The following is a 26774-nucleotide window of genomic DNA, read 5'->3' on the forward strand; positions in this document are numbered from 1 at the left end:
GTCCCTGAGGCCATTTATATGGTAGCTATTTCTAAAGTACAACAAAGCTTCAAAATACTTACTTTCAGCAGCCCCTTCAGTTGCTTCCCTCTTTCTCTGCTGAGGCAAGGGGAATGCTATTTCTATTTTACGTGTGAAAAACTCAAGAACAGACCAGAATCATAAGTATTCATTTGTCTGCTGTAGTCAGATAAAAGTTTGTTCTGTACTGTACTAATATACATGTTCCTATTGCAGATGGAAGGGGCATTCATAGTTTTGCTCATTAGCGAATGAGCATATTGTTCATGCTGAACTTCATTCTGCAAAACAAACTTGATTGGTTCAAGTGACAGTTAAGATGTCATTTAAGAATTTTTGGCAATGACAGTGGTCTGACTCATTTCTCCAGAGCAGCCTTTCCTCTCTTGTTACATGCTTTCCAGTATCTGCTGTGATAGGGCAAGAATGGAAAAAGAATTATCTTCAGAATATGTTCAACTTCATTAGCTAGCTTAACCAGGCCTCCCCAGTGCATTTAAATTAAACAGTGAGGAATTCTGTGCTAGTGACAGTATGATCCTATTGGATAAGTTGAATTTTTACAGGCTTGAGGTACTCAGAAGGATTAGAAACTTTGTAGTCTACATCAAAGAGCTGCTGAAAGACGAATAAACAGAGGCAGTAACAAGGGTCCATGTTCCCTGCTGATGGGATTCAGGGCTTTGTCAGCAGGCATCATAGGGATTCACTGACAGCTAGAGTGGACTTTCTGGAGTTTTGTTCTTGACTTGAAGTGTGTCTATAGTAAATGATTCAGGCTATTATTTAAAAGCTAGGTTTCCTTCCTTGGTGCTCCTGGATGTCTCACACCTGTAAAAATTCAGTGAAGTTTCTCATGGCATTCAAAAGACATCTCTTCAATCTACAGCCAGACTTTATTTCTTTCTAAAATTAGTCTGTCAAAATAATTAGAAATTAGTATGGACAAAAATATACTTTGCTGAGCTGTAGTCTCTTAAATATATGTCTCAATCATTTCCAGATGAAATACTTCAGAAGACTGTGTGAGGTTCATGTGATGTGTATTTACAGCCCAAAGGATTTAAATGTAGGGCTATGCCTAAAGTTGGCCTTTGTCATAAAATAAAAAGAAGTATTTGTATATCTGCCTTAAGAAGGTAGTTTTAAAAATGCCTATCTGTAATATATTTTTCAGTTGTGTTTTGATTTCATCAGCTAATTTTGTTCTGTTGTGGGATTTAAATTTATTTATTTGTTTTTGAAGTATTTTGAAAATCCTTGTGCTGCCATCTGGGCCTCAGTTTGAAGTGATGATAAAAGGTGAGGTAGAATCTGGGAAAAACACACCTGTGAATACAGCTGCTGGGTGCTCAGACATTCCACCCATCCTCTCCAACAAGCAGTTCATTGCCTGGGGAGCAGTAGCACTTGGATCGTCAGTGTAAGTATAAGCTGGAAAGCTGTTCATTTAAAATATCAAGTTGGGTATTTTATATTGCACTTATTTGAAGTAAAATTTCCTATTCACATTGATGATTCACAGTGATTTTTTTATGCCTCAAGTGAAAGCAGTATATTACAATTGCTTTTCTTGTGCAAGAAAGTTTTGGAAACAAACTGATCTTGTTTGAGCTTTGTGTATTCTCGAGGAATCTTCAGTTACGACTAGAATATCTAATTTTTTGTTTAATATGCCATGTAAGTAGAAATGAGTAGAAAGGTATTTTTGAACTAAGATGATAGAAAAATTTCTTTTGGTTCTTTTGATGCCTATCTCCTGCTAGAAATTAATTATGCTTAATCTCACCATTACAATGAATAGAATCCAGTCTGTGTAATGTAATTTGACCATCTGAATAGCATAAACTATTGAACATCCCTTAATTGGTTTGAATGTGTTTCAGTGTTAAAACTTTTAGTGATAGTCTGTTTTGCCCCTAATTATGAATTACTTTATCTTTAAGACTACTTTTTGTCCCCACATGTTTAGTTTCAAGTTTACATGTTCAGTATTCCATGCTTTAATGAAACTGTTCATAATTGTTAGGATATTCTTTGCTTGCTTTACATGTAAAGTCTGCAAGTTTTGCAGATCTCCGAACTTCTAATAATTCTAATTCCTTCATAATAATTACTTGAAGGCATAATCCACTGTTGTTTGATACTGAAACTTTTGAGGAATCTAATGATTTCCTGGTGGTTTAAAATCAATCCATGTTTGTAGCCAAGAACTCTTCCTGGTAGCTGCATTTCTGTTTTTCTAGGGTAGTATTCTTCTAACCTACTGTTAGAAGATTGTTTGGTGTTTGGGAATTACTCCTTCTTTCCTGTATACTGCAGTCTTCTTATTTTCTCTTCCTCCTGTAAAACAGTTTTAATGAACCTTTGGTTTTAGGAAGTTGAAATTATTTCTGTCATTTTGTTTCAACAGAGTACAAAAGAGTGTCTGCCAGTGTTGACAGAGAAAGGCTTTGCTCTCTCTGTCCTCCTCTTCGATTCCTCCAACTGCATGATCTATTCTCTTAGGCTGTAGCAGTTTTAGGACTTGTCAAATTCATCGGTCAATGTTTTTTGACTTGTTAAAATGACAAAGTCACTTGCTCTTGCTGGGGATATTTTCTACCTCTGCTGAGGAAAGCCCTAAATACCAGAAGCCTGGTCAATGCGAGGATGTGTCATAGAGGAAAAAAAAAATTTTGGTCAACCTGATTCTGTCAAGTGACCATAACTTTCTGTATTGCTATTACATTGAGAATTTACACAAAAAGTTATCCTGAATTTAGTTCTTTACAACTGTTCCAGTGGATCTGGGCCAGACTACTCACAAGACTTTGTTTCTGCAGTGTGTCTGGATAATCTCATCAAAACTGTGTACTGAAGTGGGGATTTTTAAGGAGTTTTTGTGTTGAAACACAAAAACTGGTTTCTTTGAAACCAGTTTCTTTGAACTGGTTTCTTTGCTGGTTTCTTTGAAAGTTCAGGCTGTTGAGTACAGTTCTTGAACATCAGAAAAGCTATATATAGATATATTAATATATATATGTATATTTGGGGATTGTTTTACTATATGAGTATTCATCTGTTGTGGTGTATAACAGTGTAGGTGTGTAAGGTTGACAATACAGAAATAACTTTCTATTTAACATATTCTATTGTTCCAAGAGGTGATTTTTTTTTCCCATTAAATTACTTCAAAATTGACTGTCCTAGTTCTATTGTTTCCATGAATTAATATATGCAGTTAATTTGTATTTGCTGTAAAATCTAACCAAACATATTTTTCAGACAGAAGAAGTTAATTCTAAGAAATGATTCTCCGTCTGTGACCCAACATTTAAGATTGCTGATAAGAGGCCAGGATCAAGACTCCTTTCAGGTGGCTGTCATTAAAGTTTCTCATTAGTGTTTGTGACAGTTACCAGGCTATGTTTATAATGAAAATGTTTTTGCCCTGAAGTCTTTGCAGGCTGTGTATTTGTTTTGAGACTGCCAAGATGAGTGTGGTATAGATGAGTGAGCTTAAGCTCTACTTGTATCATTGGGAGTGGCTGAAATAAGAGCACTGCAGCAAACTCGAGCGTAGTTTACAGCTCTGTCAGCTCTGTCAGCTGCTGTATCACAACAGAGTCAGTACTTGGTGGAGTGATCCACCAGTGGCCCTTCTTGCAGGAGGGAGTCTAGAAAAGTATAGAAAAACTGGAATTAGCCTTTAAGAATTACTGTGCCCAGTGGGTCTTTTTGTTATGTAACCTGCACTGACTTACATCCTCTTTTTCTGTCAGAAGTTCAGATTTTTTTAAATCTAAAATCTTATACTGACAGAGAATTAATGTAGTGCTGAGGTAGTTCAGTCTTGACAGGTTGGGGATTGAGAGCAGAACAGTCTGTCTAAAATGAGAGGCATCAAAATGTTCATTATGGGAATATCAAGTATTTTGGACTTTGTCTTTTCATTGCTTATTAAGTATTGCAACTTTAAATATGCCATTGTCAAAGAAGATAACGTGGAGTTCGAAGAAGGTAATTCTTCCTTCCAAGTGTAGTAAGTTTTACTGCTATGTTTTATTCCTATTATAGTCACTTTGTTCTGATGTCTATTTTTTTATAGCTGCAAAGTATATTTGGATCAGAAGAACGCTTAACCAGTAATTGGGAACTCAAAATGCGTCCCAAAGAAGATACTAACATATACCTGATGTTTACACCCACTCGATTAACTTGCTGCTTTGCAAAGCTGGAAATCAAACAGCTGGGGATTCTATCAAAGCCAGGAATTAAGTTTACTGTAAGAGTCCCAACATAACTTCTAATAATTTTAAATTTACTCTTTGCACAATTATTGATAATCTAGCACTGAATAGATTTTTCTATCAAAAACCTGAAAATTGAAGATACATATTATGGGTATCTGTATACTTGTTAAAATCATATGGGCACTAAATTCAATGCTTTAGTATCAATTATTTTTCAATTAGTATCAATTTTGCATGCAGTTCTTTCCTTTGTGAAGGATGTAATACTTTATGTACTATATTAAAAGTAGCCTAAGATTTTAACTCTAGAAGTGTTAAAAAATATGAACTTGTCTTGTTCTATAGGTAGGTCTTAAAGGTACTTGGAAATATAACTTGAAAATGATTGAGTTTTTATTGATGTTTGATGAAAATGATTGAAAATTTAGGCCTTTCTGTTTCTTGCAAAGAGTTTTCAGTTCACTTTCATAACATTTTCATTTATTTTTCTGTAACTCTTTATATAGTTTTCTATAGCTGTACATAAATTTTTTTTATTAAGACGTTTTTTTCATTTGAAGTACTGTTTTTCTTTTTTGATAGTGGTTTTTTTTTCTCTCCTAGATACCGTTATCTGGATATGGAGGAACAAGCAATATAATTTTAGAAAACGTTAAAAAATTGTCAGGTAGCTTCATGGTTAGACTGGAAGGACCATTGTCTGCAAGATTACAGAAAGCTTCCTTCCATGTGAGAAACACAGGTTCCCGGGCTGCTTATATTAAAGCTCTGTGCCTGGGAAACCTGCAGACAAAAACAGTGATGGATCCTCAGGTTATGACAGTGTCTCCAGAGAAGTTTGTACTAAGAGAAGGAACACATGAAGTAAGTACGGTGCTTTGTTCTAACAAACTAAATATCATCAGTGAAAATATGTGACTAGTTCTTTACTAAAATCTCACCTAATTTTTATGTCCTGTTTCACCTGTATTATTGTAATCTGTTGACTCGTGTTCCAAACATTAATACAAACAATAAGATTTTTTTTTTTAGTATGTTCTCTATTTTTTTAATCAGGTGATTACTGTAACATGGAATCCAGTGGAAAAAAGCTTCCACCCAAGCATGTTGCTATCGACAGTTTGCTTATTTTGGGGAGATGAAGTTTTTAGGCAGCAGTATCGTAGGTAAGATGTGCTTTGCTATTGTAACAGACAGATATTTAATAAGAAGTTAAAGCTAGGGGTATGTGCTGCCACAAGTATGGTTTTAAAATGTTTCCAAAATGAGCAAGAAGAAACTAAAAGGTGATGATGATATGTAGAGATCTATTAAGCCTTGCATCTGTAACTTGTTGATGCGGCTTTGTTCATTTATGGCTTTGCTTACACACTTTAGCTACATTCCTAGTTGAGAATTTTATTCTGTTTTAACTTTCTTAAATTCTTAAAATTGGGTTTTGGGGAAATGTTTTCTTTTTTGTATCAAAAGAGGTCTCTGTTCTGTCTTAGTATCTCTCTTCCTAATGTGTATGTAACTTTGCTTTTTAAAGAAAAGGCTCATGAAAAGAGTAATACTGAAATCCAGGAGTATTACATTTCAAACAAGGTTCATGTCTATTCTGTTGACAAAGAATGTGTTTGAGTTGATGTGTATATGAGAAAAATAACATCCACATATGCTCATGACACTAAGGAAACTTGTTGAAAATACCTTGCTGATCTTAAATAGTGTCCATATCATTCTGCATTTCAGTTGAATAACTCAAACACACAGAAATGACACTCTGCTTTCAGTGACACAAGTGGCACTTGTGATTTGTGCTGTCCATGGGGTGTAGTGTAATGCAGAATGTTAGGACTAGGTGGGGCACTAAGGTGCTGATGATCATAATTCAGTGCAAAACTTCAAAATGGCATTATTTCATTATTGCTTTTAAATGTTATTGCCTCACAATGTGTGAAAGTCATTGTGTATATTCTTATCCAAATGAAGTGTTAAATGCAGCTGAATTTAACTGTGTGACTTTGAATAAAAAGCTCATGGAATAGCTGAGTTCCTGGCCTTGATAGGAAACTGGCTTATTTAAGATATCGTAGAAGATGTTTGTTCCTGATTTTTTTGTATGAGTTGTTATGTATGAGGCAATGCTCACTATCTTGGAGTCCTCCTTACTTAGAAGTACTTAGGGAACAGTTTTGGTCTACAGATCAGCAGAAAACCCATCTAGAAGCTCAATACAGCTACATAGGTATTATTGGAAACTTTTAAAATTGAGATTCTGGATGTTGTTATGTATACAAAATGACTTGTTGATTTTATTAGTCAGCAGGCTGGCATATTGTTCTTGAAAATAGTGGTCTAGCTGGTTGTTTCTTGGTGGGAGGTTCTCTGAAATCTCCCTTGATAACTTGAAAGTGATGTTTCTTTCAATTATTTCAATGATCTTTCTTGCAATGACGGAGTTCTCTAAGCCAGTTCAACCCCATTCTGTAATTGTGCACTAGAATGAGAATATGATTTGGGACTTAGGAGCAGTAATATAAAATGAGTACTCTGCCTCATCTACCAACTTGTGCCCCAAGTTCCTTACTCCAAAATTATATATAGTCAGCAGCCTGGTAAGTAGCTTAGATCTGAGAGTTAGTAGTGCCTCGGGTATTCTTTCCTCCTCCATGGCTCTGACCTTATCTGGGTGCCAGATTTCCTCTTGCTGACCTGTGGCTTCCCATTTTTCCCAGGACTATTTATATCCCTGTGCCTCCCAGTCTTTTCTATTCTGTTGGCAGTCATGCTTCTTGGCTCTGAGTTCCTGCTGTTGGCTGGCACCTGCTGCCACTCTGACATTGACTAGTCAATTTTTCCTCTCAAAACGCTTTCACTTGTAACCAAAATAGCATTCTCCTGCTTCCTGTGGTGATTGAAACATCACTCAGATGCCTGATGTACTTATCAAAAATCTAGGTAGGTGTGACTGACAGCAGAGAACAAGTATGGAAAGACAAACATATGGCAACCATTATTTCAGTATTTCCTTTTACTCTGGAGCAATAGAGCAGGTATTTCTTTAACCATTTTAAGACTGTGAAAAGGCTTGTTTTAAATGAATGCTCCCAGATTTGAGCTTGGTGTGGTCAAGAAATGATCAAGTGAAAATTATGCTGGATTCTTAAGATTCCTGTCAATCTTTTCAATTTGTTGTTTCTGGTACTTTGTTTAATTTAATGACCCCTGTTTAACAGAGCTGTGATGTGTAAACCTGAGGTAGAAAAACGTATAATCCCAGAAAACAACTTATTGAGAAATGCTGTGTTTGATGAAGAATTTCAAGGGGAGCAACTTGTGACAGAAGGTAAGACTGACTTCTTAAAAAAAAAATATAATACTTGTTTTTGTGTGGCAAATGTGCTTTTGACTTGAATCCTAATTACTTTTTCACTCTTTTTTTATAAATGTAAAAGAAAAATTCTGAATTGAGACAGTTGTATTGGGCAAAGCTTTGTTGTATTTTCTTTTCCCAGTCTAGCTGATAAGCTGTGTGATAGAATGGTTTTGGTGGGCACCTGGCATCCAGCCAGGGTCAACCCATCAGAACAAAATTTGCCTTTTTTCATTCAGTATTATTTATTTAAATAATTTTCTGTACTTTTCTCCTAGCAACATGAAATGCTAGTCTATAAATATTACAGCATTAAAAATGCTGACTTTATTCAGAGAGTATTTGCCTTATTAGCTATTGAGAAAGATTCAATTTGTTGTACACAAATATATTTGAAAATTGAGAGGCAGACAGCTTGGCTGACACCAAAATATATATTTATTTTCCTTCCTAAATTTAATAATAATAAATAAATAAATAACTTTTAATCTGCTTGTTTGTAAGAAATGCATCAATAAGAATACAGTATATTATAAAGGGTTCCTTCAAACATCTCTTCAACTGTTCAGTCCCATAAGTCCCAAATTTACTGTCAAACCCTATTCTTGAGCTAGTTATACTCACATTTGGAATTACTTACTGTTCTAAGGCTACTACACCTGAATAAATGTGGTCTATTTCTTTCCCTAGGAACTGTATATTGTCTTTACTTGGAAAAATAAAGGTTTTTATCATTTGTCTTAGTTGGGGTGAAATCCTAGTGAACATTAGATATTTGACTTCTGGAGTATCCTTTGAAGTTTTTAAGCCAGTGTTAGAGAAAAAAGTAAAACCTAACTCTAATTTGGCATGGAATCAAATTAGTATATAGCATTTATATAAAGGTGGAAACTACGATAATCTTTCTATATTTATTTTTTTATATGTAATATTTATTATATCTTATAATAAAATGTTTTAAAAGGTATGTATTCAGATTTATATATTGTATTTGATGTTAGTTTTGAGCTTTGCCTGATAACTAAACTTGCAGGAAGTAGTTTTGGAATGATCTAGGATTTCTTAGTTGATGGATTAACTAGGTCTATGTCTTAAATCTCTGTGATGTAATTTTGGAGTATTCTAGAATTTTTCTTACTAGAATTTCTCTATTGCTCTCATTTTTAGTATGTGACGTCCCACGAGAGACAAATGATATCCATCTTTTCTATGCAAATATGCAAAAAGTTCTCATTTCTGTGGTCGGATACTCCAGTTGTGATCAGGATGGCTTTCAGCAGTCTCCTGGACCCCATTTGGAATTGGACAGGTACTGGAACAAAAATTAGTAATTATGTGCATGTAATTATGTTTTCTTGTGAGGGTGGTTAGGCATTGGAACAGGTTGCCCAGAGGGGCTGTGAAGTTTCCATCTCTGAAGAAATGAAAAACCTGGCTGCTCAATGTCCTGAGTAACCTGCTGTAGCTGACCCTCCTTTGTGCAGGGGTGTTGGATGACTGATCTCCACAGCTCCCTCCTGATCCTCAGAATGTGTTGCACAGCATGCTGTGAAACTCAACTTACATTGCCTTATTTCTCTATGCAATACTCGTTTTCTCTGTATATGTTTTATTCAAATTATTTTATATTATTTTCTGAAGATAATTATTTTTTTCAGTTCTTCTCATTCTAAATGCTACCTTCCACTTCCAAATATTCTGTGAAAAAGCTATGTCCTGATACAGCTGCTGGATTGTTTTTTACTTAATGGAGAATTGAATTAAATTCAGGGCCCATATAAAAAATATTGTATTTTAATAATAATATTTTGAGAAATACTAAGAGTAGACTATTATAATTACTCATGAGATTTTTTTTACTGCTTTTGCTTAATGCAGTCTTATTTTCAGGTTTGAGAACTTTGTCAGACATACCACTGCACCTTTGGATGTTCTTCCTGTTAAAGGACCTCAGGGTACTTCTTTATCTGCAAAAACTAATGATCTGGTTCAGAATAAATCAGATGCTCAACAGACTTGGACTGTTACACCTGAGTATTTGACTTTGACATCTCCTTCTATTGGTAAATATTTTTTGAAGTTAATGAAATAGCCACTTCAGTATTAAGATAACAGTACTGCATAAGATGTTTGTAATTGTGGTTTGGCCATTAATCTTCATGCAAACTTGATTTGAATACAGTTTTGGATAGTGCTCTGTGTATACATACAGAATGCATACCTATGAAGAGTTTAAAGTAATATGAGCGTAAAAATTGGGGCAGAAAATACTTTATTTTCATTGGTGCATCTCTGTGTCTTGCGCATTTTTGTGAATTTTTGTACATGTTGGCTTTTATTTTTGTGTTACAGGTGAAACAGCAGATATTAGACATGTAAAAATTCTCAACAATTCTAATAGAATGTTGACATTTGAACTTTCATGGCCAGCTCATTGCCTTACTATAACCCCACAACATGGAAATGTTGAACCAGAGTAAGTATATTTCCTTAAGTTCCTTTATGTGTGAAAATGTGGAAAGGTTTTGGAGGAATTTATTTTTAGTTTAAGTGTGCAACTAATTTAGGAATTTTAATTGTTTTTTAGGAATTCACCTTAGTTTGCTTAGGCTGTACCCTGAAACTATTTTAGTTCCAGGGTATAGACTTTTTGTCAACTAACATGCAAAATCTAGCTTTTTTTAGGACCTTTTCCTTTTACAGTTGTGTGTAATGGGGATGTTCTTCTGTCTAGTGTATAATTACCTCGATGCCAGGAATTTTCTGTGCCTGGAAGTACTATAATTGCATTATTTTCAAGGAGCTGAATGGCCAGTGAAGCTGAAGCTTTAAAAATCTTTCACAGTAGTTTTTTGTTTAAAATTTAGCTATGGATTTAAAAACAAAAAACACTTCCTTCCCTCCCACAACCAAGAAACAACCCCCAAAATAACAGTTCTTCAAGAAGGCTTCTCTTCCGGGGACTTAGTGTTTTCTTTAGCAAATGTGCTGATGATATTCCTCACAACTTGATTCTGGGATTTTTTTTTTATTTTGAGAAAACTGTGTTTTGGCATTCAACCTTTGGCTCCTCAGTATCTGTAGGTATGAAAATAATGACAAGCCGCTATCAGCTTGCATGTGCCTTAATTAGTGTGGTTTTTTTGGGAAAGTAGTCATAGTATCACTGTATATGTATATGAGACTTCTCACACAGGGCAGCAAAGATTTCCGCAATTTATGTTTGAAAGGTTTGCTCATCTCTCCCTTCTAAATTTCTGGTGTTTTTGAAGGTTCAGTTCTGATCAGCTTTAAGACCCTGTATTAAACTATTCTCATCCTCCAAAAAAATGTCTCCCATCAAAAAACCAGTTTTGCTTTCAGAATTGTATTTCAGTAGTTGCTTTAACTTTGAAGTATGATTGCCCAAATATACTTTCTCTTCAGTCCTGCCTCGCCAATTGCATTTTGAACACTTAATTTCATATTCATGTAGATAAAAATTTCTGGGAAACTTTCATCACTAGTGAGAACAAAATAGTGTTCCATGGAAGGGCTAGGATATCTGCCACTCATTGTAGATTCAATCAGTGCTGAGAAAAATAGTCTCAAAAAGCAGTAACAATGAATGACTTTCCAGTAGCTGTGAAAGTAAGGACATACTGAGTGTCTCATACCCTAAATTCAGGATTGTCAGGATGATTTCTTAAAAGAGGATATTGAAGGCCTTCTGCAAGGAATTTTCTTGCAGGGTAGACTTTTAAAATGTGTTTACTGGAAAAGAGTGGGCAGAATTCTCTCATTTTGGGTTCAAGTAAGTAGTTTGGATCAAGAACAGAGGTCTGCAAGTAGGAAGCAGACCCGTGGGAACAGCTGACTTAAGCACAGCAAGCTACACTTGCCCAGTTTTCTATTTTTCATGACCATCTCCTTGCAGTGCCAAGGGCAGTCAACCTGTCAGAACAAGAGCCAGCCAGAATATTTTATACTCTGCACTGTGGTGGCTGGAGCCTGAAGAATTCTTGAACAGAGTTAGGCCATGAAAAGAGGGGATCTGATTTCTTAGTGATGGTGAAAGAAGATCCTGGGATCATGGTTATTAAAGCTCAATGTATTGCATATCTGAATACCTTAAATTTAACTATCTGTAGAGCATCTTCACTTATCTGCTACCTTAAAATTGTATCCTTTCTTGGGTGGGCTAGTGACAAATGTAGATACTTAGTCTAGTATGAGAATTATGCTAGTTGATTTTTATTTATTTTTCTTTTAGGGGCAGTACACTAATTCTGGTGAGTCCTAATCCATCACTTGCCACAAGGCCCACATTAATTCCTTGGAGTGGCCTAATCTATATCCATTGTGATAATGGACTAAAGGTACATGGTTTACTTGAGACTTCAGATTGCAGCTTTTTATTTTACTTTGTTGGTTCCAATAAAGTTGCTAAAACCTTTTAGATCTGAGTCAGCACCTCTGTCAACTTCCATTATTATTCTTCTTAATCCGTGAAGTTTTCATAAAGAAAAGTAGTCGAAATGCCATTTTGTATAATGAGATTTTTAGTTTATTAATCTCTGAAGAAATACTATGATGTGAACACTGAATTTCCAAAAAAATTGCACCCACCACTGCCTTATGCATAATTTTCTAAAATGCTAAATATATATATATGTAGATGTGCACACATAAAAGTAGTCTGTATTATATTTTAAAATAAAAGTTAAAAGAGGTTATTGGACAAGTCACCATAGCTCCTTTTGAGCTCCCTTAAGGTAAACTTGAACTTCTGGATGACAGGTCTGTGATAAATAATGTCTAGAACAGGTTCTGCCTTTTCATGGATTTTAATCCAAGACATTTCCCTGGTTGAGGCATTAAAGTAAAATTAATTTAAAATTAAGTAAAATTTATAAAGCAAACAGTTCCTTTTTCTGTGTAAGAGCAGATGAACTCTTTGGTAATCTCTCCTAAAGAAAAAGACTTTTTTTCTTACTTTTACAGTCAGTGTGTGTTTTGGGTTATTTGTAACAATGTATAGAGAGAGAAATAGATACTGAAGGGATAAAACTGTATCTGCTTTCATTTTCCATGGAGGGAAGTGTGAGGTATGATATAGAATTGGAAACTGCCTTCAAAAACCCAAACAAACAGGGAAGTTGTTGAGAAGGAAATGATGACTGTACATAATTAATTATGTTAGGTTCTGCAATATGAGAAAAGGATTTAACAAATCTGTTAGGACAAGTGTTGAGAATGTAGCAAAACCCATCAAATGATAAGAAATCTGGTAGCTAATAATGCTTTTATCATTTATTTGCTACCTCTCCAAATCAGCAAAAAGTATGCTAAGATTTACTAGTATTAACTGAAACTTTTAAAATTTCTAATTATGTAGCAAAAGTGAACACAAAGCTTCTTCTGAATGAGGCAGCTGTTTCCCTTATCTGCAACAGAGAATGCTGTAGGAATTGTCAGTTAAATTAGTTGAAATTATTATTCCTGTTGAATTAAAATGCCTAGATGGCAAATTTTCAGTGAATGTTCCTTGTCTCCTAAATTAAACTTGTCCTAGAATCTTTAAACTCTTGAGGTTGGAGAAGACCTGGTGATTTAATGTATGAGAGCTTTCATCTGTTAAAATGTAAAGCTGAACATAAGCTCTTGCAGCTCAAGGAAATAGAGCTAAATAGTTTCACTTGTTAATATATTAATATTCACTGTTTAAAACTTTGCTTTTCTCCAAATTGTACACAAGTTTATTAAAGTGCTTATTCAAGAGGCTGTCGCACAGAGCACAGACTTTCCATGTAGGAGAAGTGATGTAATGACTCCACAGTCTGAAAATCCTACTGCTGATGTGCCAAAGCCTCTCCCCAGGCTCCCTCTAACAGAAATGGAGATAAAGAACAAAAACATTGTTTTTCCTAAAACAAGATCTGGTCAAAGCTCAGGTAAGAGGAATTAGATATTAAATATAGCATCTGCAGTATCTTGTGTTCAGAGAGTTTGTTTACTGTATTGCATGTTTGGGAGCTTCAGTGCCTTTGGTTTGGTTCTCTTAGTCTAATAAGCATGAATGACCAGTTTCCCACTTCTACCTTCAGTTTGAAATCCTTTTTTAATTTTTTTTGTTCTCCTTATACAGTATAGTCCCACTTTTTTTTTTCCATAGATAGGTTTGCATAAAGGCAAATCAGTTGCTGGGTTTTTAAGGCACTAAGGTGGCTGTGTCTGGGGAAAAGAGAATGTTAAAAGGTTCCCCTGACTACTTAAAACACGGCTCAACACACCTTTGCAGTAGATCTGTTCTCATCTGTGCTTGTGCCCATGAGACCTATCTGTCTGTGTTTAGCAAGGAAATAAATGCTCTTCCTAAAGACCACAGGACTGCCAGCTATAAGGATGGCTGTCCTTGTCTGGGTACATAGTGATCAAGGAGGACAGTGTAGATAATGGAGTCTGAAATGCTTGGTCTGTACTATTAATTCCAGTAATACTTAAAATTCTCAAAGTAACTTTATGGAACTCTCATTCTGTTATCTAGATACCAGGATTTTTTGTAGTACTTACTATTTCAGGTAATTAAGGTTTTTTTAATGATCCATTGACTTAAATTTTTTTTCCAGCAGACTTGAGGACTTGTAAGGCTTAATTTATCAATTTTATTTGGGGTTTTTTTGCTAAAATTATGAAAGGATTGTAATGTAATACTTTGGTGTTTATAAATTTCCTATATAATGTATGTCTGCAGCTAAACTTTGAGTGCTATTCTAGGCTGAGATGATCTTGTCCTATTAATTCTTGCCATGAGACATGTATTTATATGTAATGCTGAGTAATAAAACAGATTTTTTTGATACAACTTTATTTGGTCCCAGAGTGGAATACTCTGTGTTGTGTCTCTGAATGATCAAATAATGTCTTGGGAAGGAGTTGGATATCTTTTGGGGTTTTTTTTGTGTGCTTGTGTATAAGCTTTTACAAATTTTATGACAGAGTGCTTTGAGTCTGCTCTTGAGACTTGTTATAATGAAAGCTGTTTCCACACGTGTTTGTGTTCATCTAGAAACATAGTTTCTGCTTAACTCTTTATACCAGGGATACTTGAACAAAGATGTTTAGTATACTGGTCTGATATTTCTCTTTTAGAGAATTTCCTGGAAATGGAGAACAAAGGGAATGAAAATCTGAAGTGGAAGTTGTCATCTTTTGTACCACCCTATGTTAAAGTGAGTGAATGCTTGCATTGGGAGTTTTATGCAAATCCCTGGGTTTTATTTTAACTTCTCTCTTCCTGTGTCCTCCCTCCTAGCTGCTTCTCAAGGAAGAATATGTATTTGACCATGACCTCAGTTACAGAGGTTTTTTTATCTCTTTCCATATCAGGGAAATGTTTTGCTCCTTTTTTTCTTCCCTAATGTGCTCCCTGACTGTGAATCAACTGTGCTCTGTGCTACAGTTTCTGTTTCACTTTCTGCTTTACAGAGTTTGCTGGTGCTCACAGAGTATCATTATCCAGATTGCATTAAATAATCAAGCATAAATGAAAGATAGGTGTCTCTTTATGGCTCCAGAATGCCAGACTTGTCTTGTTCTAGACTTGTGTTGCTGAAACTGCACTGTACATGGTATCTCAGGAGAAACTTGAGTTAAGTCAAGGATTATTTTAATTACAGTAATCTTGCCCATGCCTAGCTGTTGTAAATGATTCCCTATTTTTTTGATAGTCTGAAATGCTGTGATGATTTTTGATTTTAGGCTAGAATTATTATTATGGTCAATTGTTGTGAAATGATGGAAAATGATTATGTTGCACTGTTACTGGTACCCCATGGGACTGTATATCATGTTCCAGCCAGTGCATCACCTCTGAACTGTAAGTCAGTAGTTGTGGTGACTGGGTTTAGCAGTTTCAGTCTTTAATAATTTGCTTTTAGGGAGTCAGTATTAATTCTTCATTTAAAAGCAATTTAATTGGGTGTATTTTCCTCAGTCTTCTGCAAGGGGGGTGTGTTTGTGGGTGTATTGTGTGGTTTGAGGCTATTTTTTTCCTTCTGAATCTGACTCATAAATTCATTTGCAGGATGTGGATGGAAGTGGTGCTGTTTATAGGGTTCCTTACTCTGCTTTTGGATTTTCCCATGTTTCTGGTACTCTCGAAGTTCATGGACAAGAGAAGGTAAACATTTATAAATATTTCAGGCATATTAGTGTATCTCAATTGTAACACAAGATCTTAAATGAGAAATAGATTTTATCTGATAATGATAAAATGTTGGCCTTTCAGTTTTGGGTTCTGGAGTGTATCAGGTAGTCTGTAGCAGCTTAATTCAGCAGAGTTGATTCATGCAATCAAAGTAGTTTGATTTCAAAGTGGTTGTGTGTTTGTGTTACTGTTTGGGAGTTTTTAAGGACAAATTATTTTAGAACAGAAAATTATTTTAAATGCTTTGTAAAATTCCAGAAGAAAATGGCAGATAATTTTGGGTTCTTACAAAACCTAGTATAAGCACCTGATTCCCTTCCTTGAAGCATTCTTGCTATATTTGTTTAAGAACAGTTGTCTGTTCCTAAAGTTGGTTTCATTTGACTTACAATTTTGTCTCTTGGCCAGTAGAGGGATTCATAACCACAGTTATAAAGCACATCCAAGGATAGACTGAATGGATTTGTAAGGGTCTTCTCTCACAATGCTGCTTGAGTTTTATCTTTCAATTTTCATTAACACCTAGCTTTTCATTGTTATGGATAATTATGACATTATTTCTATAGAGATGCAATTTGTAAACAATTTACAAGAATAAAAAACTTATTTCTGTCCAGTTTCATAGTAATTTGATAATATTGCAAGCCGTTATTTGAATCTAAACAATTGTATTTGCCTTAGCAAACCTAGTTCAGGCCTATTTGAATAATATTTACATCATTGGGATGCCAGGCAGTGGGCTGAAGCTGATAAGGTACAGTGTCATGATTGGCTGGGGTTTTTTTTGGCAGTGGATATGATGTTTGGCTAATTTGATATAGTTGTAGTGGTCTATTCTAATCTGCTCCTCTCTCTCTCCTCTCGACCTCAGTTCTGAAAACAATAAAACTTTACTCTTGAATTAACCTGGTACAGCACTATACAGAGACAAGCCTTTGTCACATAGGTGACCTTTAAGATTGATCATATTCATGGCTTGCAAGTTGGTTTAAATTTCAGGCCTACTAATAATTGTAGCACAGTGCGTTACAGATTTGGAGCTGGAGGAGTTGAATGTTCACAGCTTAGTTACCAGATGAAGGAAGTTTTTTTTCAGGTGCACACATTTTCTTCCTGGTCCCCTTTCTCTCTGTTTACTAACAGCAGTAATTGTGCCAGCACTTGCTGACTTTGCTTAAAGCAGATTATCTGAACTCAAATTTTGTTCAAAGTTGCTTGCACATCTTTCATCCAATTCTTTCCACTTTTGGGCAAAGGAGGACTAGCTAGTTGTATAGTTTTCTGCAAGATCAGCTGTGTAGGCCATGTGTATTCTGTGGTGTGTAAATTTTGTGCTGGCTGAACCATAACTTTGTACAGGTAAAACTGTGAAGGTATGAAGATGCTGAAGATAATTAGTGTCCTGCAAAATTTTTCTCTTTTTTTTTTTTGTAGGTTGCTGTAATCTTTTCACCTAGAGATAAAGGAGATTACTCCCAGTTCTGGGACCTTGAGTATTACTCAGTTGAAAATCCAAGTAGGAAACACAAATTGAAAATTCAGCTTTCTGGAAATGTGAGTATATAAATGCTATAAACACTGTCTTGAGCACAGATTTTTTGTAACACCTTGATTTTATTATACACTACTCTTTTGTATATACCTTGGTATATTCTGGAAAAAAACTCAACCTTGTTAGTATTTTTGCTGGGCTAAATTGTATTTTTTTTTTCTTACGTTACAAAAACACCTTCTTCTTCTTCCTTATGTGATAATGAATTATCTTTTGGCATTTATGATATAAAACTTTTTTTAGCTCAGAGAGAGTAGAGACAAATTTACATTCTAGGGGAATTGTTTCTGTAAACAAAGATGTTTTTATCAGTTTTGTTTGGTTTTTTGTTTGTTGGTTTTATTTTTGTAAATAAATAGTGAAGTAACTGACCTTTGCTATAATACATAATTCAGTGCTGGAATTTTCAAATATCCATCTTAGAGATGGGTATTTGTGTCTCTAATAAAACCTGCTTCAGTATTTTATCAGAGTAACAATGTAGGTGGGAATAATTGTGAAATGTATACATGGGAGCAATTGGGTTTGAGCTCTCCTTTGCTTCCCTGTTGTTCCTCAGCTCAAATATTATGATAAAGCTTGGAAGAAGCAAGCTGGGAGTTGCAACTGATTTCCTGTGCTCTCTCTCCTTACCTTGCTTTTTATCCCATCTGTGCAAGAGGAATTCACATAGGACAGAGGACTTATTACCATGAGGAAGGGAGAATTCTAATTATTAGTAAAATAAGCTTAATATGAAGAGCTTTGTATGTTCAGCATGACACGATTACTATATATGCTTTGCTGTGCTCTTCAGAAGGTTTGACTTCATTTTTTGAAGAAGTCCACACAAAGATTTGGGATCTTTCTTTAGAGTACTAAGCATGCTTCAGTAGTAGGAACCTTACTTAGCCTTCTTGCCAAGATACCTTACATTTGTTTTGTAGATTCCTTGTTCTTTCAAAATTAATTGTGTTGAAAGAGTACTTGTAGAAAGGTTTATGTTAAATAACTTCTGATTTTTGGTATGAGAGTCCTGTATAATGTTTGGTTTTAGATGGTTTTTTATTAGGCTTTCATCAAATTCTTTGATCATAATTTTCCTGAAAATGAGGAAATCGTCTAAATCATTTGTCTTTTTAAAGCTAGTTGAAATGTGGAGAAGATTAATTCTTTAACAGAACTCTAGAGTTTTAAAGAAGTCTCTTCTTAAAAACGTGACTAGTTGTCAGAGTTGTGTAAATCTTTGAGCAGCATAACTTGATATTAATGTTTTTAAACTAATGTATCAGATTTGTTCTTAATTTTTTTCGAAGCTGTTAACAATTAGATCTTTATAGAATCTCTGCACATGGGAAAAAAGTTCATAGAAAATATTTGAAATGCATGTTACGATCATTTTCAGAAAGATTTGAGAAGGAAGTATTGTATTTATCAGCTAGGTACAACTACATCTCAGAAGAGGGATCAACGCAGAACATTTAGTGTTCAGTTGAGAAGACAAGTGAATCATAATCTGTTGTCTTCTTGGGATCAAGAGTTTAGGCAGTGTTACCAAAACTTTGAAAAGGACTGGGAATCTGGTGGTTTTGCTGAGGCAAGGGGCTACAGCTGTGGTTAATGTGACTTCTGATAGAATGAAGTGGGAAGAGTGACTGATTGTCATTCAGAGTGACTGAGTGGTGTTTATTTATAGCACCACTTCAGAAGAAATGAAAAATTTGGAAGAACTCAGGAAGGAACTAGAAGAACAACATTAATTTAGAAAAAATCGGTGGCACATACCACTTAAATCTTTTTCCTAAAAACTTAAATAACTGTAATTTTGATTATGCTCTACATGTGTTTGCAGTCTTCATCATTGGAAACTATAGTCAGGAGTTCAGATCATCGTGTCTTAAAAACCAGTCCGAGAGACAAAGAAAGGAGGGATTCTTTTGCTGCTGGTCATTCAAACTTAGTTTTTTCTTTTCCTGAAGAACATCTGCTCCTGCTGCTGGGGGCTCTTCGAAGATCATTGAGCTGAGAATGAGTATTGTGCACAGAGTCTTGGACTGCTGTTTGGTTCTATTGCTCCCTTCTGGGTGAACTAGCAACCACCTGCCACAAGGCTAAGGCAGCATCAAAGTCCTGACTGCCGCTTTAGCAAATAGAAAGTTGAGGACTTTGTAAAGAACCCCTGCTATTTTTTGAAGATACTGCAAATGTTGAATGCATGCAGTTTTTTCATTTACATGGTTTACGTACTTTAAAAAGTTATGTAATGTACATAAGTAACATTAAATACATTTAAAAGTATCAGGAGCAGAAAGTTTCATCATCTTTGTGTATCTCAGAAGTTAGAGGAGCAAAAACCTTTTTAAAATCTGTGAGAAAAATAATTCCAATTTTCAAGCTATACAAACCTGTGTTCCTGAGGTGTCTTTGGAGCTGCAGCATTCAGTTGCAACCATTTGGAGTGTTAATGCCCTGCTCTCATTTAAAACAGCAGAAGTCAGTACAGACTGTGGTAAAGTGAGCAGTATTTCAACATGCTCTTATAAAGACTGGGATAACTTCTGATCATTTTCCATAATGTACCTTATTCTCACGCAGTCAACTTGCCTTTTGATAAATTAGAATTTGAATGATAACAGAGCCATGATGCCCATTGTTTTTCACTAGGTGGAAAAATAAAACCTCTTGAAACAAGACACATGTGCAAATCCCTTCTTGTCTTTGTTGGGTTCTACTGGGGTTCATGGCTTATTTGCAACTGAAAAATGTATCCTTTAAAATTAAGATTTTTTTTTTATGGCTGCTGCTATTTCTGACAGACTGATTAGCAGCTCTTTCAATAGAAGAAATGAATGTCTTAAAGACAAGTTTGTCATAGCAGCTCTATTGAAGATGAATCTATTTTTTTCATCTTCCCTGCGTCAGGGAATCAACTACTTGTCTAAAACGTCAGCACCATTTCAAAAATTGACATAATGTTGTACAACCATAAGTGTAGGAGGTTCTTTTGGTTCTTTAACTTTGTTTAAGATGTTGTGACCCAAGGGGACTCCAAAGAATATCTTGCAAGATTCATTAAGCAACACAGAATTTGAAATTGGTTGTTTGTCCATTTATTCCCATTGGGTGATCTGGTCTCCTTGTGTTAGAATACCCTAAATGGGGATCTTGGTGATGGTAAATATTTTGGCCTAATTTCTGAACACAGAAAATACCATATAGTACATTATCTGATTCTGCCTCTCTGGAGAGGCCTTTCTTTGAGAAAGATGTATTGTTCATAGTACAAAATTATTACAATGCTTTTTGCTGTTTTGAGAATTCAGATTATAATGCTGACTTACATCTTCTTTCTGAGCAGTTGTTTAGCCAACTTGGTTGTTCTTGAGGCATATGGGCATAATATCTGCAGAGGAAGTGAGGGGTTTTTTGGCTTCTAGTAAAATCTTGGTTGCTTGCAGCCTTTTTGAGATTCCACCTGCACTGCTAGTTTGTTGTGAACTGTCTTGTAATAAATAAGTATTTGTAAAGCACAGAAGCTGTTGACATAGTCCTCTAAATAATTGCTTCCATCTCTCATGCTCCTGAAAGATTATTCTATAAATAAAAAGTCTTGGATTGGGTAAGGGGAATGACTTACATTCCTGAATATTTAAGTACTTTTGAACTCAAAGTTTACAGTCTTCTCTGGTTTTGCCAATAGAGTACTAAAGCAGAAAATGAAACACCAGTTGTGAAATCTTCTCCAAGTGCCCTTACAAAAACTGAGCTTCGAGTTACACCAGAAAGGAAAGCTTACTCTGAAGGCCAACCAAAAAGAATAAGGTATGTATGGACAAAACCTGACAAGAGTGTGTCTGTGGCTGGGTAAAAGGGTGTGGGAGTAGAGCCCAGCCCCACAACCAAAACCTTTTTTACTGTCGGGACATCTGTGTGGTGGAACAGGCTTCACAGAGAGTCTGTCCTGTCTCTGTCCTCAAAGCTTTTTGGGATTTAACTGGACAGCATGCTCTGACCTCACATCTGACCCTTGACTGGAGCAAGAGGTTGAACTAGAGCCCATCTGAGTATCTTCTGTCCTGAAGGATCCTATGATTCTGTGTTAGAGTAAGCAGCTGTAAAAAATAGACTTGCCAAAATCTCTTTGTGGCTTTGTATTGTTCAATCTTCCATGCTTTTTCTTTTCAGTTGAGTTTCTAAGCTGTCTAACTACGATATGCTGTGGTAAATGAACTGGTACTGGCAGTAGAATTTAGTGTACACTTTTTGTATATTTGCCTGTTGGACACCCCAACTGACTGTAAAGTCAATTCTGAGAAAACCACTATGTCTTAACCACTGCATGTCTTAAACTTGCTGTCTTAAGTTAATTGTCAGTGCTTTTACTATAAGATGATGTGAATATAGCAGAAGAGTAAAATGTTTGGTTAAACCTGCAATCTTTGATAAGACTCTAAGTCTCTGGTAAAGCATATGGGGGAAAAACTCAGACTGTGAAAGTGCATGTAAGTAAATTCCTGTATATTTATGCCACAGTGATGCTTTTATTCTTTCTTAAAATATCTGGCCTATAAAACTGAAGGTGAGAGAGTTGATGTTTTCTGGTTCTTTCCATTTTTCCTGATTTATTCGCTGAAAATACAACTGTTACTTCAAGTATGCACTTAATATACACAGATCATACAGGTCAGAAATGTTAATATCTTAATCCCTTTTGCAAATCAGACAAAAAGAGGTCATTCAAGGGGTATATGCACCAGAAGATGTCTACGTTTTTCCTCTAACCAGAGTTGGGGAAGCATGCACATTAAAGGTCCATTTGCGGAATAACTCCTGCACAACACACATGGTGAGTTTGGCAGACTTCATCTTAAACAGATACTTGTAAGTCCTTTCAATTGCTCAGCTGCACTCTTTTTTTTCTCTTTTACTCTTGACAAAAATTGCAGCCATACACATTTTAGTTTGCTAGTTCCAAAAGTCAATATTGGAAGAATTTCGATGTATAATTTTTCTTTTTTGTCTGACTAACTGAATGTATTTGTAATAAATTGATACGAAAATATAGTTTCATAGATCATATAGATCATAGTTTGTATAGGTTTTTTATTATTCTAATTTACTGATTTTAATTTTTTAACTTCATTAAAATATTAAAATAAGATTTTTTCCTTACCGTCCACAAATGTGGGCAGTCTTTATTTTTAAACCTTGGGTGTGTGTAAAGCTGTATTTGTAAGTGGATTATCTTACACTTGTCAGAAGTTGAATATGATGGGCTTAAATATAGTGCACTTTTAAGCATTTTGTATTAAATTACAGCTGAAATTTGTAAATCCCAGAGAGCCTTTCTACATCAAGCACTTGAAATACTCTCTAAGGTGAGTAATGCATATGCTAACATCCTCTCCTAACAAAAAAATGAACCAAGTAATTCAATAAGATAAATATCTTCTGCGTATGTATAGTACTAAAATGTACATATAAATATTCTGCATGCTTTTGTTTATAGTTACTGGTTTGTGGGGGGTGGGGTTGTGAGGCTTTTTTTTGTTGGGTTTCTTTTTTATTTTTTTTTTTCTGCTAAACTGTACTCTCTAATCTCTGTTTGAAGCAGAATGAGCCCACACAGTTATTTCTGCATTTGCCAATTTCTTCTCTGCAAATTGTTTCTAACAGTGCTGCTGCTTTTAATGTTAAGCCTAATGCTTCATGTAACCATTTGGCATGCTGTGCACAATCAAGTCATTCCTTCCATTTATACTTTCTGCACAACAGACCAAGCAAATTGCCTTCATCATGCTTCTAATTTGACAAACCTGCAGAGCTGCATCCAAGATTCTCTGTAACCACAAGGTTTGAGCAGCCACTGGAATTGTCTGGTCCTACCAACTATTTCAGCATTTTACCTGCATAAAAGAAATTTTTAAGTTAGTGATAAAAATCCCTGAAAATAAACCCAGTCATCTGTGGAGCTCATTACAACAAGTGTGACAGTAGTATTAGTCATCTCTTCAAGAAGTACATGCTCATTTGCAACAGTGGGATTGTCAGGAAGTAGAAATGCAACCATTTCATTAGAAGTGGTACAGCATACATTCTCAAACAGGTTCCCATTTTAACACAGGAAAGCTAAGGGTGTAGAGAGCAGCAACTGTGAGCAAATCGTAAATGGAGTTAGATTTTCTGCCTCCTAATCTGCTCCACATTTATCAAAAAGACAGGGCTGTAGTGGTGCTAGCCAGAGGTATTCAAAGTATTCTTAAGGCCACTTTTCAGTGCCATGTGTTGTAGCTTCTCTCAGGCTTGTGTTAGTGCTTCAATTTAAATGTCATATTTTTATTAAATATTTCATGTGAGATGGCACAGAAGGGTTTTTTATGGGGGTAGTGACCAGGATGAGATCTATCCAAATAAAGACTAGGCCTGTCTGAGGCTGTACAGCAGCAGACAAAGGACAAGATGACTTGATTTAGCCATCCTTGAAAAAAAAATAAAGTAACTTCACTGGCAGATACTTTGATGTTTCAAAAATGTTTTTGAGGAATGCCATAAAAACTGTATGTGTAAAAATTTTCTGCAAGAGATTATGAACTCCTACTGTATTTATCTGAAGTAGACTTAAGTTTAAAAGTCAGTCTACTTTTTTTACGGCAGTTTTTCCTTTGGTGTAAGTACCAGCTTTACTTATCTTTTAAAAAAAATAATTTCTCTGAAGACAACATAGTGCTCTCCCATTTATGAGTGTAAGGCACAGAAGATTTGCTTGACTTGAATAGATGCTTTTTAAAAAGTTTTAAAAGTGTTTTAAATGGCTTTTATTTGAGAATAGCATCCAGGAGGATATCAATAAAGCTGCTGTTAGCTGTTTCCTTCTAAAATTTGTCATCTTAGGAAGTAATGTTCAGAACTAATTGGATGAGAAGACTCTTTGCAGGAACTTGGAATATTAGTCTGTAAATATAAGAATAAGAGTAGAAAGTACTATCTACCTATATGTTTTTTGCCAAAAAAGTGCAATGTAATGTACTAAACATGATCTATTGCATACTCTTAAGTTTGAGGGCCAAATTTAAAAGTAATCCTGTATAATCAAGTTTTAAATCTAGATAAAGGAAGTCAGACTTTGTATCTAATATCAAGAGTCTTGACCTTCAGAATCTGGTGTAGTGGTTTTGCCAGTTCTTCAGTTGGTTATTGAAGAATGCTATCCCAGTTACCAGTACATAGCACCACTGTTGAATTCTGTCTGCAGTTTACACTCAAAAGAGTTCTATTTCTTGACAGACTAGAATTTTTTTTTACTGAAAGGAGAATACTTTTAACAATATAATTCTTAAGTGATACAAGCACATGAATTAAGCATTAAAAAAGTGGCGAATTTCTGTTTCTGGAAGGACTACCAAGTTGCTATGCCTCCTTAAAGCTTGAAAACAAAAGTGTCACAGTTTTATTGCTTTCAGAAGCCATCTGATTACAGGGTAGTATATGTTCCAGATACTACTAAAAAGATGAAACTGTTTGTTGGGTTGTTACCTTCACTAATTACTTTTGTTTCCAGTCGCCGCCCTTCTGGGTGTGAGTGGTCACTGTTCATTGATGAACCATCTGCTTACTATGGCTTAAACTGGGCTAACTGCCTGTACTCTTCTTTTTCAATTTATTGCAGTGTTGTGTTTTGAGGATTAGAGGATTAGTTTGTCTGTGAAGAAGGCTTCAGGCACACCTGACTTTTCAGAAATTGGTTCTGAAGCTGGTGCAACAGCTTGTAAAGGCCATACACAATTCAGGGACTAACCGAGGTGCAGGCATAGTGGCAAGTTTGAAATGAAAGAGTTTTTTTAAGAGAAAAACAGTTAACTGCAGCAGAATTCTACTTGTCATGAAACTATAGTTTCTGATTACTGTACTTGAGAAAAATCTTCCAGGTTGCTTAACTTCTGAGAAGATTTATGTTGTGGAGTAGCCCAAAGAGCTGTTATATCTCGAGTCTGAACTTTCCAGCTTTGTTGGCCAAGAAAATGAAAATAGCATCTTTCCCTTTGGGTTAGGAAGCAAGTGATGAGTCTTATCTCAATTGTGAGAAATCAGACTGCTACAAAACAGACTACATAATGTCTGACTCACTCTGCTTGTAGGGAAGAATAATAATGTGTTTAGCCCCCACCAAATGGACACCTGAATTTAGAGATCAGGAGGAATTTAATATAGCTGTCATTTGCTAAGAAACTGCTCTGCCTCAGTACCATTGAGGTACATATTCTGGAAATTAATATTTGACAGCCAGATGTGCCCATCTTTTTGAACTTACTGTTCAAAAGTAACTTACTGTTAACTTACACTGTATCAAAACTTAACAGTAAGTAAGTTTCAGTATGGTCATACTGTTCTTTTTGAGAAAGTGTTATCTAATATATCAGGAAGCACACATGTATTATTTTGGAGATGATACAGACTTCTGCATCTCTTCTGGCTTTCTACTGAATTTACTTTTACTTCTGTGAATTCTCAGGTGGCCTAGTTAAATGCAGCTTCACACTCTATTCCTAGAAAATTTATGTTTTCTAACATAATGCATGTTACAGATTAAATAGTCATACTGATGTCCTTCACTTTAACGAATTGATTTTTTTTTTTTAATGAGCTGAGTAAATAACTCCAGCTTGTATATCATAGATGGTTAAAAAGACAGACACTGCCAGATTTGTTATACAACACTTGGCAGTCGAGTATGAGACATGAAACTGATTCGGTTGTATTCCTTTGGTGCACTGTTGACTGTAGTTCACTACAGTACAATGAGTACTTTATTTTTGTATTAACCTGATAAAAAAAATACAGTACCATCCCAGTCTTTATTCTAAATGTGTGTACTCTTATTTGATTGACCAGGACATTGTTAAAAAAAAAAGACATACCTGGAAATTGCTGGTGTGGTTAATCAGCACTAAGGATCATACTAGAAAATAAAAATTGTGTGTAGGGCAGGTATGACTTCAGATATAGGTCAGGGCTAGAGTAGAAGGGTAAAAGCACAGACTGATTATGATAAGTTGAATTAGTATAGAGAGGAGGAGTATGAAAAGGTAGGAACAGAGTGAGAAAAAAGCAGGGGAAATAAGCACATTCCAGAGGACTTTGCATAATGCTATATACTGTTAAGGAAAGAAAATTGACAGTATAGTAAAAGCAAATAAAACAGTATTTTCTTTTTCTAGTAAGTGATGCTGATCATAATTCCTTATTTCAGTATGTGCCTGTTACTACTACCTGTTTCAGTGCTGGATATTTCTATTGGATGCCATATGGAGTCCAAAAGACTGCCACTCAAAATTTTCAGCTATTGCTTGTACGGCTTATATTTTTAAATAATTCAGTCTGGGCTTTTGACAATTAACAAACACTCATTACATTTGGTATGTTATTATGTAATCCAAATAGAAG

The 26774-nt window shown here is 35.3% G+C and overlaps 1 protein-coding gene across 5 annotated transcripts in view; it reads left to right on the forward strand.

Annotated features, from left to right (window-relative positions):
• CEP192 (centrosomal protein 192) overlaps positions 1-26774 on the forward strand; it is a 57132-nt gene that overhangs the window by 29359 nt on the left and 999 nt on the right. For 3 of the 5 annotated variants that reach the window (XM_086892967.1, XM_086892975.1, XM_086892988.1), the window contains 17 exons: positions 1268-1444; positions 3289-3379; positions 4112-4288; positions 4860-5120; positions 5313-5422; positions 7478-7587; positions 8782-8923; positions 9493-9677; positions 9967-10090; positions 11867-11972; positions 13352-13547; positions 14746-14825; positions 15680-15775; positions 17237-17356; positions 21034-21155; positions 22056-22179; positions 22653-22711. In XM_086892967.1, coding sequence (XP_086749093.1) covers positions 1268-1444; positions 3289-3379; positions 4112-4288; positions 4860-5120; positions 5313-5422; positions 7478-7587; positions 8782-8923; positions 9493-9677; positions 9967-10090; positions 11867-11972; positions 13352-13547; positions 14746-14825; positions 15680-15775; positions 17237-17356; positions 21034-21155; positions 22056-22179; positions 22653-22711 — 2280 coding nt within the window. The remainder of the gene's footprint in view (positions 1-1267; positions 1445-3288; positions 3380-4111; positions 4289-4859; positions 5121-5312; positions 5423-7477; positions 7588-8781; positions 8924-9492; positions 9678-9966; positions 10091-11866; positions 11973-13351; positions 13548-14745; positions 14826-15679; positions 15776-17236; positions 17357-21033; positions 21156-22055; positions 22180-22652; positions 22712-26774) is intronic. The other 2 variants (XM_086892978.1, XM_086892985.1) reach the window with 1 other exon arrangement.

This window comes from Cyanistes caeruleus, chromosome 1 (genome assembly GCF_971803275.1).
Source record: "Cyanistes caeruleus chromosome 1, bCyaCae1.hap1.1, whole genome shotgun sequence".
Classification (NCBI taxonomy): Eukaryota; Metazoa; Chordata; class Aves; order Passeriformes; family Paridae; genus Cyanistes; species Cyanistes caeruleus.